Source organism: Vanessa cardui, chromosome 27, assembly GCF_905220365.1.
Source record: "Vanessa cardui chromosome 27, ilVanCard2.1, whole genome shotgun sequence".
Taxonomy (NCBI): domain Eukaryota; kingdom Metazoa; phylum Arthropoda; class Insecta; order Lepidoptera; family Nymphalidae; genus Vanessa; species Vanessa cardui.
Genome location: NC_061149.1, coordinates 8,077,096 through 8,093,374, shown reverse-complemented (window position 1 = coordinate 8,093,374; position 16,279 = coordinate 8,077,096). Strand labels below are relative to the sequence as shown.

The following is a 16,279-nucleotide window of genomic DNA, read 5'->3' as shown; positions in this document are numbered from 1 at the left end:
AAAATGAGAATTACATTGCTTAATGATACATCTGCTGAAGATTTCTCGGAGCAATTGCTGACTATCGGTAATGGTCAAGTACCTGTCGATGAATCGAGCGGATTAATATCATTTCCAAATAATTTCTGTAATTTTGTCTCATCAAAAGACGAACTTATCAACAATGTATTTCCAAATATTATTTCTAACTACAAAAATAATGAATGGTTGAGTGAGCGAGCAATTTTAGCGGCTAAGAATAAAGATGTAGATGACCTGAACTACATAATTCAAAATAAGATCATTGGAACAATGTATTCATTCAAATCTATTGACTGCGTCACAAATGAAGATGAAGCCACCAACTATCCAATTGAATTTTTAAACTCTTTGGACGTGCCTGGCTTACCACCGCACAATTTACGCCTAAAGGTTGGCTTCGTAGTAATCATGCTTCGAAACATAAACCAACCAAAACTGTGCAACGGTACGCGTTTGGTGGTTAGTAAATTGATGAACAATGTAATTTACGCTACGATAATGATAGGAAAATTCAAAGGTGAGGAAGCCGAGGATCCCGATGATCCCAACCGATATGCCGTTTGAATTTAAAAGACTTCAATTTCCGATACGTCTTGCATTTGCCATGACAATCAACAAATCACAAGGCCAATCCTTAAAAGTTTGTGGTTTAAATCTAGAACATTCATGTTTTTCTCATGGTCAATTATACGTGGCATGTTCACGGGTTGGAAGACCATCTGCGTTGTTTGTTTTTGCGCCTGATAATAAAACAAAAAATGTCGTGTATCACAAGGTGCTTAAGTGAAGAGCAACCTATGTACTAAAATACAGAAATAATAATGAATGATTAATGTAGTTATTTAATTGTTTTTTTGTATTTTTTCGAATAAAATAAAAAAAAAACTGCTTATTTATTGCCATTAAGGCGGAACAAAGTTCGCCGGGTCAGCTAGTATAATATATAAGTCGTCTCAAATTTAATTATGTAAACACAAAAATTTAAATAAGTCACAGTAAGGAAAAAAAGAAGAAACAAAATAAAATTAACAAACAAAACATAAAAACTATACAAGACCATATAGTGACTAAGTTTCCATAGCCAGATAGTGCTCTTTTACCAACCTCTTAAAAGACAATAGCGTTTGCGCTTGCTTAATGTTAATGGGTAAAGCATTCCACAGTTGGATAGCCTGTACGGTAAAGGACATTTTGAAAAATTTTGTGTTATGCACAGGTATCCTCAATGTCAGATTTTCAGCCGATCTTAACCCTTTATTATATAGTCCTAGGAACTCAATTTTTTCCTTTAAATAAGTCGGGGCATTAACATTAAACAAGACACAATAAAGATGCGAGAGAACATGCAGATTCCGGCGAAAGAAAGTTTAGTTGGTCCTCGGTTAAATTAAGATAGCTTGCGTCAGCGTAATCGAGAATAGATAGAAGTAAAGATTGTGCTAACATAATTTTGGTTGGAAAAGGAAGGAAATAACGCAGACGCTGTAGAGATTTAATGGAGCCAATAGTTTTCCGGCTTAGTTCTTTAATATGGCAGTTCCACGATAGAGTATTATCTAAATGTATACCTAGATTTTTAACATTTGGACTATAAGGTATTACGGCATTATTAAATTTTATGTTAGGTAAATCAGACCAAACCACTCTCGAAACCAAACTCTGGCTGCCAAAAATAATGGCCTGAGACTTAGAGGGGTTCACCTTGAGACCATGAGACTTACTCCAATGGCAGATCTCTTCCAAGTCATTATTATTGGCAGAAAAAGCAAGAGGTAGGTTCTCTAGGGTGGAATGGCGATAAATCTGTATATCGTCTGCATACATGTGAAAGAGAGAAGTGATTTTAGATGTTATAGAATTAATAAATAGTGAAAAGAGTAAAGGTGACAAGACGCCGCCTTGAGGTACGCCGGATTTTACAACACTCCAAGACGAGACAGTCTCATCAATACGGACACGTTGCCGGCGCCCTCGAAGGTAACTGCGAAACCAATCAATAACTGATGGAGATATGTTAACAGAACGTAGCCGACCTAACAGTATATCATAGTCGACAGTGTTAAAAGCATTGCTAAAGTCCAGTAAAGTCATAACTGTTAGGTGCTTATTGTCCATTCCCCATCGAATGTCGTCGGTAACTTTCACCAGCGCAGTAACCGTACTATGACCAGGACGGAAACCGGATTGTAAGGGATTTAGGATATGGAATTGATTAAGGAATAGACTAAGCTGGTGATGGACTAGCTTCTCTAGAACTTTTGAAAGGAAAGGTAGAATGAAGATTGGGCAAAAGTCGGAACAAGTGCTGGGGTTAGCCTTTTTTGGTAATGGAATAATTTGAGCATTTTTCCATGCATCAGGGAATTCGCAGGTATTAACGGAATGGTTTAGGATGTGAGTTAAAACAGGGATAATTATGTCAATGATAGGTAATATCATACTACGGCTAATACTATCGGTGCCGACAGCATTGGACGTGATAGACAATATGTTCTTTTTAACATCACATTCAGTAAATTGATTTAATGTAAACGGTGGATAATTTGGAGTTGACATTAAAGAAAGAGTATCAAGCGTAGATTTTTTATCAGCGCTATCCATTACGTTAGCAGCAGAAAAGTGATTATTAAGATTTTCAATATCCATATTAGAAGAAAGTGAAATTTGAGATATATTACCAACTCCAAGTGACTTTAAAAATTTCCATGTTCTGGTTGTGTCGCCGTTTTCGACAGATTTGTGAATGTGACGTCGTTGTGCATCTCTACACAATGTATTGCAGCGATTACGAAATTTATTGTACTTTGTGCGATTGGCCTCTGATTGATCTGACTTCAATCGTGCTTTGTAAAGTGCTTTTTTGGCAATCATAGCTTTTAAATCATCACAAAGCCATGGTGCAGAAAGATGTTTAATTTTCAACCGACTTCCAAAAGGAGGAGGTTATCAATTCGTCTGTATTTTTTTTTTTTTTTTTTTTTATGTTTGTTACCTCATAACTTTTTACTGGGTGGACCGATTTTGATAATTTTTTTTTTGTTTGAAAGGTAGTGCTTCCCGTGGGGTCCCATTTTTTTTATTTTTTTTTTCCGATGATGGTATCCATGTGAAAACGACATAAGTCTTAAATTTGCATTATGTATATGCGCGACAAATAGGTGAATAACTGAAAATCACGTTAACCAATTTTGATAATTCTTTTTTTATTATAAAATATATACTTCAAGGGTAATTTGGTGAAAGTTTGGTAAGGTTCTGAGCACAGGATCCATGACAAAGTAACGGAACGGAAGGGAACGGAACAATTCTGAGGAGCACGTTAGCGATACTCGGTCGAATCTTTTATTTATAGGTTATTTGGATATTTGAGTCACCTTCCGTAATGTGGTTATGTTTATGTACTTAATTATCATAGTCGAATATTATAATCAACTAGCTACCCACCCCGGCTTCGCATAGCCATAGGCACGCGCCTCAACAATCAAAAGAAAGAAGCGATACGAGCCCCTTGATTGATCCAGTATATTATTGTGTAAAAGGTAATTTGTAAAAAACATATTTGTTAAAGTATTCTCGTATTGTTTTTTGATAGATATACTGTAGGATTTTATTGGCTGACACCGACTCCAAATATAACAATAATTATATTTGTTTTAAAATAGTGTTTTGTTTGAAGTCGGTTTTAACAGGTCTAACAGGGGCATGCGTGTCGTACAGCTGTATTAAAAGCGAGTTGAAAATGTTTACTTTTTCATCTATCGTGGATGCATCAATTACTACTGACCAATCGATTTTAGCATCATGCAGCATCTGTACGGAGACTGTCAAAATCCATTCCACCAAAATTACGCTGCAGAAGTACTCTCGGCTTCGCTTTTGGATGACGTATTTTATAAGAAAGATAGATGAGATCATGGTATGAAAATGCATCAGCTGAGCACTGACCATACTTAAACACATGATCTGAGGAAGAAACCAAAATTAAATCAAGTAGGGACGGAGTAGAATTTGGAAAATTATGGGTGGCGGATAGGGGCATAATATGCATATTGCAAGCTTCTGCTACCGATTGAAATCTCATAGCACGAGCATCGTTTTTCAGTAAGCAGGTGTTAAAGTCACCCATAATTATGGTATGATCATAAACAGGCATAAAATTTTCCAAAGTAGTTTCAAATGAGTCAAAATAATCGTTAAGGGGAGATGGGCTATAAAAGACACCAAGAAGGATTTTTGTATGGGACAAGATAACTTCAATAAGTATGTGCTCTGCCGCATCCGCAGAGGGGGGTTGGCTTGACGTGCTAATTACAGTAAAAGGAATGTGGGACCTAAGATAAATAGCTACGCCACCACCACCTTTGTTGATGCGGTCATTGCGAATGAGATGAAAGCCTGGAAGAGAGAAAGAAGTAGAAGGAAGCGATGGTTTAAGCCAGGATTCAGATACTAGAATGGCATGAATGTTTTTGGAATCGAAAGACGCAAGCATGTTGGGATAATGGGCCGGAATACTTTGTGCATTTATGTAAATGACGTTAAAATGCTTCTGTAGGTCTAAGAAGTAGGTGTCAAGAGTGACATTAAGAGGTTCAGGGGACGTACTGTGATAACTATCTTCGCTAATAGAAGAGTTATTAGACGACAAAGATATAAAAAAATTACTGTCTATACTATCATTGTTGGACGACATTCAGAATGAAAATATGTATAATAAAAATAAAAATAAAATAATAATAATATAAAAATAAAAAATTATATATCTATAATAAAAATAAAATTGCACATACCCAAACCGCCAGCAGTCTTCAGAAATCGACGTAAGATAATTTAATAAATTAATTGCACAAATTGTTATATAACTAAACCAAACAAAACAAAAATATATGAAAACAATTTATCAAGACAATATATACCTAATAAGATAAAAACAAAAGTATCTAATATTTATTAAACAATAAAATTCTTATGTGTTCCACTAGAAAAAAAAGAAATTAAAGTAAAAATAATTGTCTATGGTTACTCATTAGGCTGAATGACGTTACACATAAATAAAAATTTTAACAAAAAGAAAAACCGACTTCAAACAAAACACTATTTTAAAACAAATGAATATGCACGAAAAAGTAATAAAAATAATTACGTATTCAACATATTTTTTAGTCTTCCTTAGTTAAATGAAATGAAAAATATTAGACTACTTAAAAGTCGATTAACGATTATATAATGTAGTTATAGTTATTGGTATATTTGGAGCCGGTGTCGGGCAAATGTGTTGGGGCAAAGGCATCGTGGCTGACACCGACTCCAAATATAACAATAATATTAAATTAAAATGGGACCCCACGGGAAGCACTACCTTTCAAACAAAAAAAAAATATGAAAATCGGTCCACCCAGTAAAAAGTTACGAGGTAACAAACATAAAACAAATAAAAAAAAAATACAGACGAATTGATAACCTCCTCCTTTTTGAAGTCGGTTGAAAAGTAATAATAATAATTGCATATTTAACATATTTTTTAGAGTCCACCTAGGTAAAATGAAATGAAAAATATTAGACTACTTAAAAGTCAATTTACGATTATATAATGCAGTTATAGTTATTGTTATATTTGGAGCCGGCGTCAGCCACGGGCACAAGCCTCAACAATCAAAAGAAAGAAGTGATACGAGCCCCTTGATTAACCTAGTATATTATCGTATAAAAGGTAATCTGTAAGAAATATATCATAGGGATATACTATAGGGTTTTCTTGGCTGACACCGACTCCAAATATAGCAATAATTATAACTACATTATATAATCGTAAATTGACTTTTAAGTAGTCTAATATTTTTCATTTCATTTTACCTAGGAGGACTCTAAAAAATATGTTAAATATGCAATTATTATTATTACTTTTTAGTGCATTTTTATTTGTTTTAAAATAGTGTTTTGTTTGAAGTCGGTTTTTCTTTTTGTTAAAATTTTTATTTATTTTTTGTTGTATAGTTAGTCTACATAAGCTTCACTTAAAAAAGTGAAGCTTATGTAGACTAACTATTTTTTCTTAATATGGATAGATTAAGCGTGCCTTTAATATGAATCAAAAATAACTTCGGGGACAATTTCAAAAGAAACTTTTGAATAAAGCAAAATACACTTTCGAAATGTGGTTTTAATACGTCATGCGGCATAAACTACAAGGTACCACCCTCGAAAGAGCTGTAAACGACCTCAGTAAAAAATCTTTGCAAAAGAGCTATTCGTATGCTATGTCGTACATCATATGACATCACAAAAAATTTTAACAAAAAGAAAAACCGACTTCAAACAAAACACAATTTTAAAACAAATGAATATGACACCGACTCCAAATATAACAATAATTATAACTACATGATATAATCGTTAATCGACTTTTAAGTAGTCTAATATTTTTCATTTCATTTAACTTAGGAAGACACTAAAAAATATGTTGAATACGCAATTATTTTTATTACTTTTTCGTGCATATTCATTTGTTTTAAAATTGTGTTTTGTTTGAAGTCGGTTTTTCTTTTTGTTAAAATTTTTATTTATTTTTTGATTTTAAGTAAAGCTGATGTTCACTAATTTTTTTTAACATGGATAGATTAAGCGTTCCGTTTATATGAGTCAGAAACTACTTCGAGGACAATTTCAAAGGAAACTTGCGAATAAAGCAAAAATAGACTTTCGAAAATGCGGATTTAATACGTCACGCGGCGTAAACTACAAGGATCCCTCGAAAGAGCTGTAATCGAACTCAGCAAAAAAACTTTGAAAAAGACCAACTATATTTCGTAAATCATATGACACCACATCACATACACAAAATTTGATTAAAGACAGTAAGAAATTCTGCCCCATATCGCACCCTAACTGCGAGCCGTATAGGAGTTCCATCACTACATAGTATAAAACAAAGTCGCTTTCTCTGTCCCTATATCTTTAAATCTACGCAACGGATTTTGATGCGGTTTTTTTAAAAGGTAGTGTGATTCAACGGGAAGGTTTGTTTATATAATACATGAACAATATAGTAAAGAAACGTAATAGTACGTAATAGTAAAACGTAATAAACGTAATGTAAGCGTAGATTTAAAGATATAGGGACAGAGAAAGCGACTTTGTTTTATACTATGTAGTGATGGAACTCCTATACGGCTCGCAGTTAGGGTGCGATATGGGGCAGAATTTCTTACTATATTTAATCAAATTTTGTGTATGTGATGTGATGTCATATGATGTACGAAATATAGTTGGTCTTTTTCAAAGTTTTTTTGCTGAGTTCGATTACAGCTCTTTCGAGGGATCCTTGTAGTTCACGCCGCGTGACGTATTAAATCCGCATTTTCGAAAGTCTATTTTTGCTTTATTCGCAAGTTTCCTTTGAAATTGTCCTCGAAGTAGTTTCTGACTCATATAAACGGAACGCTTAATCTATCCATATTAAAAAAAAATAGTTAGTCAACATCAGCTTCACTTAAAATCAAAAAATAAATAAAATTTTAACAAAAAGAAAAACCGACTTCAAACAAAACACTATTTTATAAATAAAATTTTAACAAAAAGAAAAACCGACTTCAAACAAAAAACTATTTTAAAACAAATGAATATGCACGAAAAAGTAATAAAAATAATTGCGTATTCAACATATTTTTTAGAGTCTTCCTGAGTTAAATGAAATGAAAAATATTAGACTACTTAAAAGTCGATTAACGATTATATCATGTAGTTATAGTTATTGGTATATTTGGAGCCGGTGTCAGCCATGGTGCCCTTGCCCCAACAATCAAAAGAAAGAAGCGATACGAGCCCCTTGATTGATCCAGTATATTATTGTGTAAAAGGTAATTTGTAAAAAACATATTTGTTAAAGTATTCTCGTATTGTTTTTTGATAGATATACTGTAGGGTTTTATTGGCTGACACCGACTCCAAATATAACAATAATTATAACTACATGATATAATCGTTAATCGACTTTTAAGTAGTCTAATATTTTTCATTTCATTTAACTCAGGAAGACTCTAAAAAATATGTTGAATACGCAATTATTTTTATTACTTTTTCGTGCATATTCATTTGTTTTAAAATAGTTTTTTGTTTGAAGTCGGTTTTTCTTTTTGTTAAAATTTTATTTATTTTTTGATTTTAAGTGAAGCCGATGTTGACTAACTAATTTTTTTAATATGGATAGATTAAGCGTTCCGTTTATATGAGTCAGAAACTACTTCGAGGACAATTTCAAAGGAAACTTGCGAATAAAGCAAAAATAGACTTTCGAAAATGCGGATTTAATACGTCACGTGGCGTAAACTACAAGGATCCCTCGAAAGAGCTGTAATCGAACTCAGCAAAAAAAACTTTGAAAAAGACCAACTATATTTCGTACATCATATGACATCACATCACATACACAAAATTTGATTAAAGATAGTAAGAAATTCTGCCCCATATCGCACCCTAACTGCGAGCCGTATAGGAGTTCCATCGCTACATAGTATAAAACAAAGTCGCTTTCTCTGTCCCTATATCTTTAAATCTACGCAACGGATTTTGATGCGGTTTTTTTTAAAAGATAGTGTGATTCAAGGGGAAGGTTTGTGTATATAATACATGAACAATATAGTAAAGAAACACTGCTAATTTTAGAAGTTTGCGATGTGATGTCGTATATAAACAAATTCTGTAGTATATTTAGTATCGGTATTGCACCCGTGCGAAGCCGGGGTGGGTAGCTAGTTGATTATAATATTCGACTATGATAATTACATAAACATAACCACATTACGGAAGGTGACTCAAATATCCAAATAACCTATAAATAAAAGATTCGACCGAGTATCGCTAACGTGCTCCTCAGAATTGTTCCGTTCCCTTCCGTTCCGTTACTTTGTCATGGATCCTGTGCTCAGAACCTTACCAAACTTTCACCAAATTACCCTTGAAGTATATATTTTATAATAAAAAAAGAATTATCAAAATTGGTTAACGTGATTTTCAGTTATTCACCTATTTGTCGCGCATATACATAATGCAAATTTAAGACTTATGTCGTTTTCACATGGATACCATCATCGGAAAAAAAAATTAAAAAAATGGGACCCCACGGGAAGCACTACCTTTCAAACAAAACAAAAATTATCAAAATCGGTCCACCCAGTAAAAAGTTATGAGGTAACAAACATAAAAAAAAAAAAATACAGACGAATTGATAACCTCCTCCTTTTGGAAGTCGGTTGAAATAAATAAAATTTTAACAAAAAGAAAAACCGACTTCAAACAAAACACTATTTTAAAACAAATGAATATGCACGAAAAAGTAATAAAAATAATTGCGTATTCAACATATTTTTTAGAGTCTTCCTAAGTTAAATGAAATGAAAAATATTAGACTACTTAAAAGTCGATTAACGATTATATCATGTAGTTATAGTTATTGGTATATTTGGAGCCGGTGTCAGCCACGGTGCCCTTGCCCCAACAATCAAAAGAAAGAAGCGATACGAGCCCCTTGATTGATCCAGTATATTATTGTGTAAAAGGTAATTTGTAAAAAACATATTTGTCAAAGTATTCTCGTATTGTTTTTTGATAGATATACTGTAGGGTTTTATTGGCTGACACCGACTCCAAATATAACAATAATTATAACTACATGATATAATCGTTAATCGACTTTTAAGTAGTCTAATATTTTTCATTTCATTTAACTTAGGAAGACTCTAAAAAATATGTTGAATACGCAATTATTTTTATTACTTTTTCGTGCATATTCATTTGTTTTATAAATAAAATTTTAACAAAAAGAAAAACCGACTTCAAACAAAACACTATTTTAAAACAAATGAATATGCACGAAAAAGTAATAAAAATAATTGCGTATTCAACATATTATTAGAGTCTTCTTAAGTTAAATGAAATGAAAATAATTAGACTACTTAAAAGTCGATTAACGATTATATCATGTAGTTATAATTATTGTTATATTTGGAGCCGGTGTCAGCCACGGTGCCCTTGCCCCAACAATCAAAAGAAAGAAGCGATACGAGCCCCTTGATTGATCCAGTATATTATTGTGTAAAAGGTAATTTGTAAAAAACATATTTGTTAAAGTATTCTCGTATTGTTTTTTGATAGATATACTGTAGGGTTTTATTGGCTGACACCGACTCCAAATATAACAATAATTATAACTACATGATATAATCGTTAATCGACTTTTAAGTAGTCTAATTATTTTCATTTCATTTAACTTAAGAAGACTCTAAAAATATGTTGAATACGCAATTATTTTTATTACTTTTTCGTGCATATTCATTTGTTTTAAAATAGTGTTTTGTTTGAAGTCGGTTTTTCTTTTTGTTAAAATTTTATTTATTTTTTGATTTTAAGTGAAGCTGATGTTGACTAACTAATTTTTTTTTAATATGGATAGATTAAACGTTCCGTTTATATGAGTCAGAAACTACTTCGAGGACAATTTCAAAGGAAACTTGCGAATAAAGCAAAAATAGACTTTCGAAAATGCGGATTTAATACGTCACGCGGCGTAAACTACAAGGATCCCTCGAAAGAGCTGTAATCGAACTCAGCAAAATAACTTTGAAAAAGACCAACTATATTTCGTACATCATATGACATCACATCACATACACAAAATTTGATTAAAGATAGTAAGAAATTCTGCCCCATATCGCACCCTAACTGCGAGCCGTATAGGAGTTCCATCACTACATAGTATAAAACAAAGTCGCTTTCTCTGTCCCTATATCTTTAAATCTACGCAACGGATTTTGATGCGGTTTTTTTTAAAAGATAGTGTGATTCAAGGGGAAGGTTTGTGTATATAATACATGAACAATATAGTAAAGAAACACTGATAATTTTAGAAGTTTGCGATGTGATGTCGTATATAAACAAATTCTGTAGTATATTTAGTATCAGTAGTGCACCCGTGCGAAGCCGGGGTGGGTAGCTAGTTGATTATAATATTCGACTATGATAATTACATAAACATAACTACATTACGGAAGGTGACTCAAATATCCAAATAACCTATAAATAAAAGATTCGACCGAGTATCGCTAACGTGCTCCTCAGAATTGTTCCGTTCCCTTCCGTTCCGTTACTTTGTCATGGATCCTGTGCTCAGAACCTTACCAAACTTTCACCAAATTACCCTTGAAGTATATATTTTATATTAAAAAAAGAATTGTCAAAATTGGTTAACGTGAATTTCAGTTATTCACCTATTTGTCGCGCATATACATAATGCAAATTTAAGACTTATGTCGTTTTCACATGGATACCATCATCGGAAAAAAAAATAAAAAAAATGGGACCCCACGGGAAGCACTACCTTTCAAACAAAAAAAAAATTATCAAAATCGGTCCACCCAGTAAAAAGTTATGAGGTAACAAACATAAAAAAAAAAAAAAAAAAAAAAAAAAAAAAAAAAAAAAATACAGACGAATTGATAACCTCCTCCTTTTGGAAGTCGGTTGAAAATAGTGTTTTGTTTGAAGTCGGTTTTTCTTTTTGTTAAAATTTTATTTATTTTTTGATTTTAAGTGAAGCCGATGTTGACTAACTAATTTTTTTTAATATGGATAGATTAAGCGTTCCGTTTATATGAGTCAGAAACTACTTCGAGGACAATTTCAAAGGAAACTTGCGAATAAAGCAAAAATAGACTTTCGAAAATGCGGATTTAATACGTCACGCGGTGTGAACTACAAGGATCCCTCGAAAGAGCTGTAATCGAACTCAGCAAAAAAAGTTTGAAAAAGACCAACTATATTTCGTACATCATATGACATCACATCACATACACAAAATTTGATTAAAGATAGTAAGAAATTCTGCCCCATATCGCACCCTAACTGCGAGCCGTATAGGAGTTCCATCACTACATAGTATAAAACAAAGTCGCTTTCTCTGTCCCTATATCTTTAAATCTACGCAACGGATTTTGATGCGGTTTTTTTTAAAAGATAGTGTGATTCAAGGGGAAGGTTTGTGTATATAATACATGAACAATATAGTAAAGAAACACTGATAATTTTAGAAGTTTGCGATGTGATGTCGTATATAAACAAATTCTGTAGTATATTTAGTATCAGTATTGCACCCGTGCGAAGCCGGGGTGGGTAGCTAGTTGATTATAATATTCGACTATGATAATTACATAAACATAACCACATTACGGAAGGTGACTCAAATATCCAAATAACCTATAAATAAAAGATTCGACCGAGTATCGCTAACGTGCTCCTCAGAATTGTTCCGTTCCCTTCCGTTCCGTCACTTTGTCATGGATCCTGTGCTCAGAACCTTACCAAACTTTCACCAAATTACCCTTGAAGTATATATTTTATAATAAAAAAAGAATTATCAAAATTGGTTAACGTGATTTTCAGTTATTCACCTATTTGTCGCGCATATACATAACGCAAATTTAAGACTTATGTCGTTTTCACATGGATACCATCATCGGAAAAAAAAATAAAAAAAACGGGACCCCACGGGAAGCACTACCTTTCAAACAAAAAAAAAATTATCAAAATCGGTCCACCCAGTGAAAAGTTATGAGGTAACAAACATAAAAAAAAAAAAAAAAAAAAAAAAAAATACAGACGAATTGATAACCTCCTCCTTTTGGAAGTCGGTTGAAAAGAATTATCAAAATTGGTTAACGTGATTTTCAGTTATTCACCTATTTGTCGCGCATATATATAATGCAAATTTAAGACTTATGTCGTTTTCATACGGACACCATCATCGGAAAAAAATAAAATTAAAATGGGACCCCACGGGAAGCACTACCTTTCAAACAAAAAAAAAATTATGAAAATCGCTCCACCCAGTGAAAAGTTATGAGGTAACAAACGAAAAAAAAAATACAGTCGAATTGATAACCTCCTCCTTTTTGAAGTCGGTTGAAAAGAATACTTTATTAAATTAAATATTTTACTTAATAAATAAAGAGCTATAACAAATCACTAAACACATTAATAAACGGTTTGTCCGTTGCATCCGCAATTGCTGGCCACGCTCACCAAGCCAGCAGCGGGCAGAGTGCCCTCGAAGGTAACAAAGCCGATCACAGGCACATTACCAGCTACGGCCGTGGCACCGGCCACTGGCAGCTCTCCTCCTACGGCAACATCACCGTACCCCATCGGTGACACTCCAGATATTGGCAATCCAGCAAACGATAAGCCGTTGACGCCCGCAGCGACGTTCTCGGCCGCGGCATTGAATGCAGCAGCATTGCTGCCGGCAATAGCATTCACAGTTGCAGCATTGGCCGTAGCTGCTATCGCTTTACCAGCGATAGCGCTGCCAACAGGGTTAGCTATGCCGTTACAACCGAGACCATTTCCATAAGCTAAATTATTAGCGATTCCATTCGCTGCGAGGTTGGTCGCTGCTACGCTACTCGCTGCCAGCCCGTTGTTAAATGCAAGGTTGTTTCCAAATCCTGCGCCAAGCGCTACTTGGCCGAGTGTACTCTGGAATTAAAAAAATAAAACATTTTATTTCCCTTTTGCCTAAATTACGAAAAAGCCGTTGGTTTGTCAAATAAAAGAGCCGCGTGATTGTAAGTGGTCACCGTCACCCATATAATTGGGCTCTATTAAAAATATATACATATATTAACTATGCGCTGACGACTATATGTTCTAAGACGTTAGGCCCCTTGTGCCTAACTCACTCGCTCTTCAAACTGGAACACAACAATCCTAAATATTGCTGTCTAGCAGTGGGATATGTGTTAAGGGAGTGGGACCCGGGAAGGACGGAAAACTTACCACCAAGTATATTTCTACTCTGCTATTTTATAATCGCTGTGCGATTATGCCCACATATGGAATGGTTTACCTTGCAAATGCCGATGAAGAAGCAAGTCACTAGGAGTCGGGACATCTTTCCGGCGACAGCTTCCACACCAGAGTGCGCCAATATGGGATGATATGACTTATAAATTGTTTAATATCGTTTAAAATCAGTTGTTTCCCAACCTTGCGTGGGACGTGACGCCGCGAGCAGATAGTGTTATCACTCGTGAGATCTTAAGCGACGGCAACTTTGTTATCTCTAGCTAGATATAGATCTTTCGTATTGTATCGGAAAAGCTACAAAGTGGATCGATACGTAATTGTGCCTTAATTATCCAAATTAGAAGATTATTTACAAGCATTTTTATAAAAAAGCTTGGACCTCCTGGAATTATTCCGACAGTTTTATTTATTCAATTATCATTATTTTCTTGAATCAGTTTTGACTTTTTATATTTCACATTGTACTGATAGTTGCTACTAAATTTTATTTTATTTAAAATTATTTGTTGGTCAACGTTTTACTGACACTATTGATGTCTATTACTATAATAGTTATTGTATATTTTGACGACTTGAGCTCACTCCTATGCATGCTATGAAACCGTTCCCGCAGCCTCTCCGAGTTGTGCCAATGGTTAATCTTGACTTTTTAATTTCTTTAATTTCTCTTGCAATGTTTGTTATGATAGTAATACGGGACGATGATTATAGTAATTATAATAACATATAAAGTATAATATAAGGTCAAGGTCATCAAAACATTATTTGAATGTTAGTTGGATTATAAACGTAAAATGTTCTATTCAATATATGTGGGTGTTTAATTCGTTTGACAAAAAAATCGACACGCCGAGTTTCTTTCGCCGGTTCTTCTCAGGTCAGGCAGTTTCCTTTTTCGAACCGGTGGTAGTGTTTAATTTCACAATCAATTAGTAAATGTAATGCTTCTGTATTCTTCAATATTGCATAAATGAATTTGAGTTTGAGTTTGAAACACATCGCGATAGAGATAATAATTGGATTCTTATGGGAATAGAGTCGCAGCAACGGATAGCTGTTCTCGTTAACCAGATCTAATTTCTTGGTGACTGAAAAAGATAACTAATATCTGGCAGTTCATCTTTATGTCGGATCCATTCTTGGTTGGACGAGTCGGCACAAGAGCTGAGTGTCCAAACGCTATTGCATAATATTGCCATAGTTTATAAAAATATATAAGCTGTATTGCTTCTAGATTGATACAGGAGAAGTATTTCTGAAAATTAGTAAGCATAAATCTTTGTTGAGTTATAAAAGGGATATTTCAGATTTTATGTGCGTTGGCAGACTAACAGTAATGATATTTGCTGTTGATGAATTAAATTATTTGCTATTCTGTTAGTATTCTGTATAGTAATAGAGAGTTATTCTGTGGAATGATGTTCTTTTGATATGAATTTTATGAAAAATGTTTGGTGCGCAATCATTAGACAATTACAGACATACTATGAAACTCAGTAACTTCGAATCGATAAGAACACGTCTAAAGCTATTATGTGTATCGAATCTAGTTCTAAGATATTCATCGCGCGATATTCTGCTTGCTTTAGCCGTTACAATATCTTAGCAACTAATTAGTTTCAATAAATACAGTGCTTCATACATGTACGGGTAGGATATATTTTCAATTTCCCAAAATTAATCGTTGGTGCTCAATTGAAAAGCATTGTCTTACGCTGTTTACAGTGTCCCTTGCAATTTTTGTCGATTAAAGCAGTCAAGAACAACTAAAACAACAGCCTGTAAATTTCCCACTAAACTGGGCTATGGCCTCCTCTCCTTTTGAGGGGAAGGTTTTTGGAACATATTCCACCAACCCGCAAATATTTCTATGAAATTAGACACATGCATGTTTCCTTACGATGCTTTTCTTCACCACCGAGCACGAGATGAATTATAAAAAAAATTAAGGTAGTAGTAATTTCCTTTTTTTTTTATAAATTTCGTTAATCTTCTGGGATACGATAAAATAGCTACTGACTTTGCAGTCGAGGAACAGGAGTAATACGTTTCTGTTTGTTCCACAATTAACAGTAATACTTTTCACATGTCCCCGGTGCCTCACAATATTATTAATATTTCTCCGTACATATATAACGTAACAGCGAATTCTGCAGCACAAATATAGTATGGATATTGGGTGCGTTGACCCCAAAGCATTTCACTAAGACGTAAGATATTACACAGGGAAATTTAATAAGTAGTTTTATTGGTTATACCTTTGGATATAATTGATTTATTGTTAATTTTATATAAAACTCTTTAGTAATGGTGTTACTAAGACGAAAATATCAGCTTAAGTTCGTTTGTTCAAGAAATAAATAATCCAGAATAACACGTATTATAATAGTTAACGGATAAT

General features: G+C 33.7%; 1 protein-coding gene across 1 annotated transcript; it reads right to left on the bottom strand.

Moving 5' to 3' along the window:
- Positions 1-13,044: 13,044 nt before the first annotated feature.
- Positions 13,045-13,969, bottom strand: LOC124541008. The gene is made up of 2 exons (XM_047118780.1): positions 13,919-13,969; positions 13,045-13,548 (listed from the first exon to the last, which is right to left on the bottom strand). The coding sequence occupies exons 1-2, from the start codon at positions 13,961-13,963 to the stop codon at positions 13,045-13,047; spliced, it is 549 nt and encodes a 182-aa protein (XP_046974736.1). The 5' UTR covers positions 13,964-13,969.
- Positions 13,970-16,279: the final 2,310 nt, after the last annotated feature.

Coding starts and splice junctions, on each gene's coding strand:
- LOC124541008 (XM_047118780.1), bottom strand. CDS start 13,963: ATGTCCCGACTCCTAGTGACTTGCTTCTTCATCGGCATTTGCAAG. Junction 13,549..13,918: donor TCTTCATCGGCATTTGCAAG/GTAAACCATTCC, acceptor TTTTAATTCCAG/AGTACACTCGGCCAAGTAGC.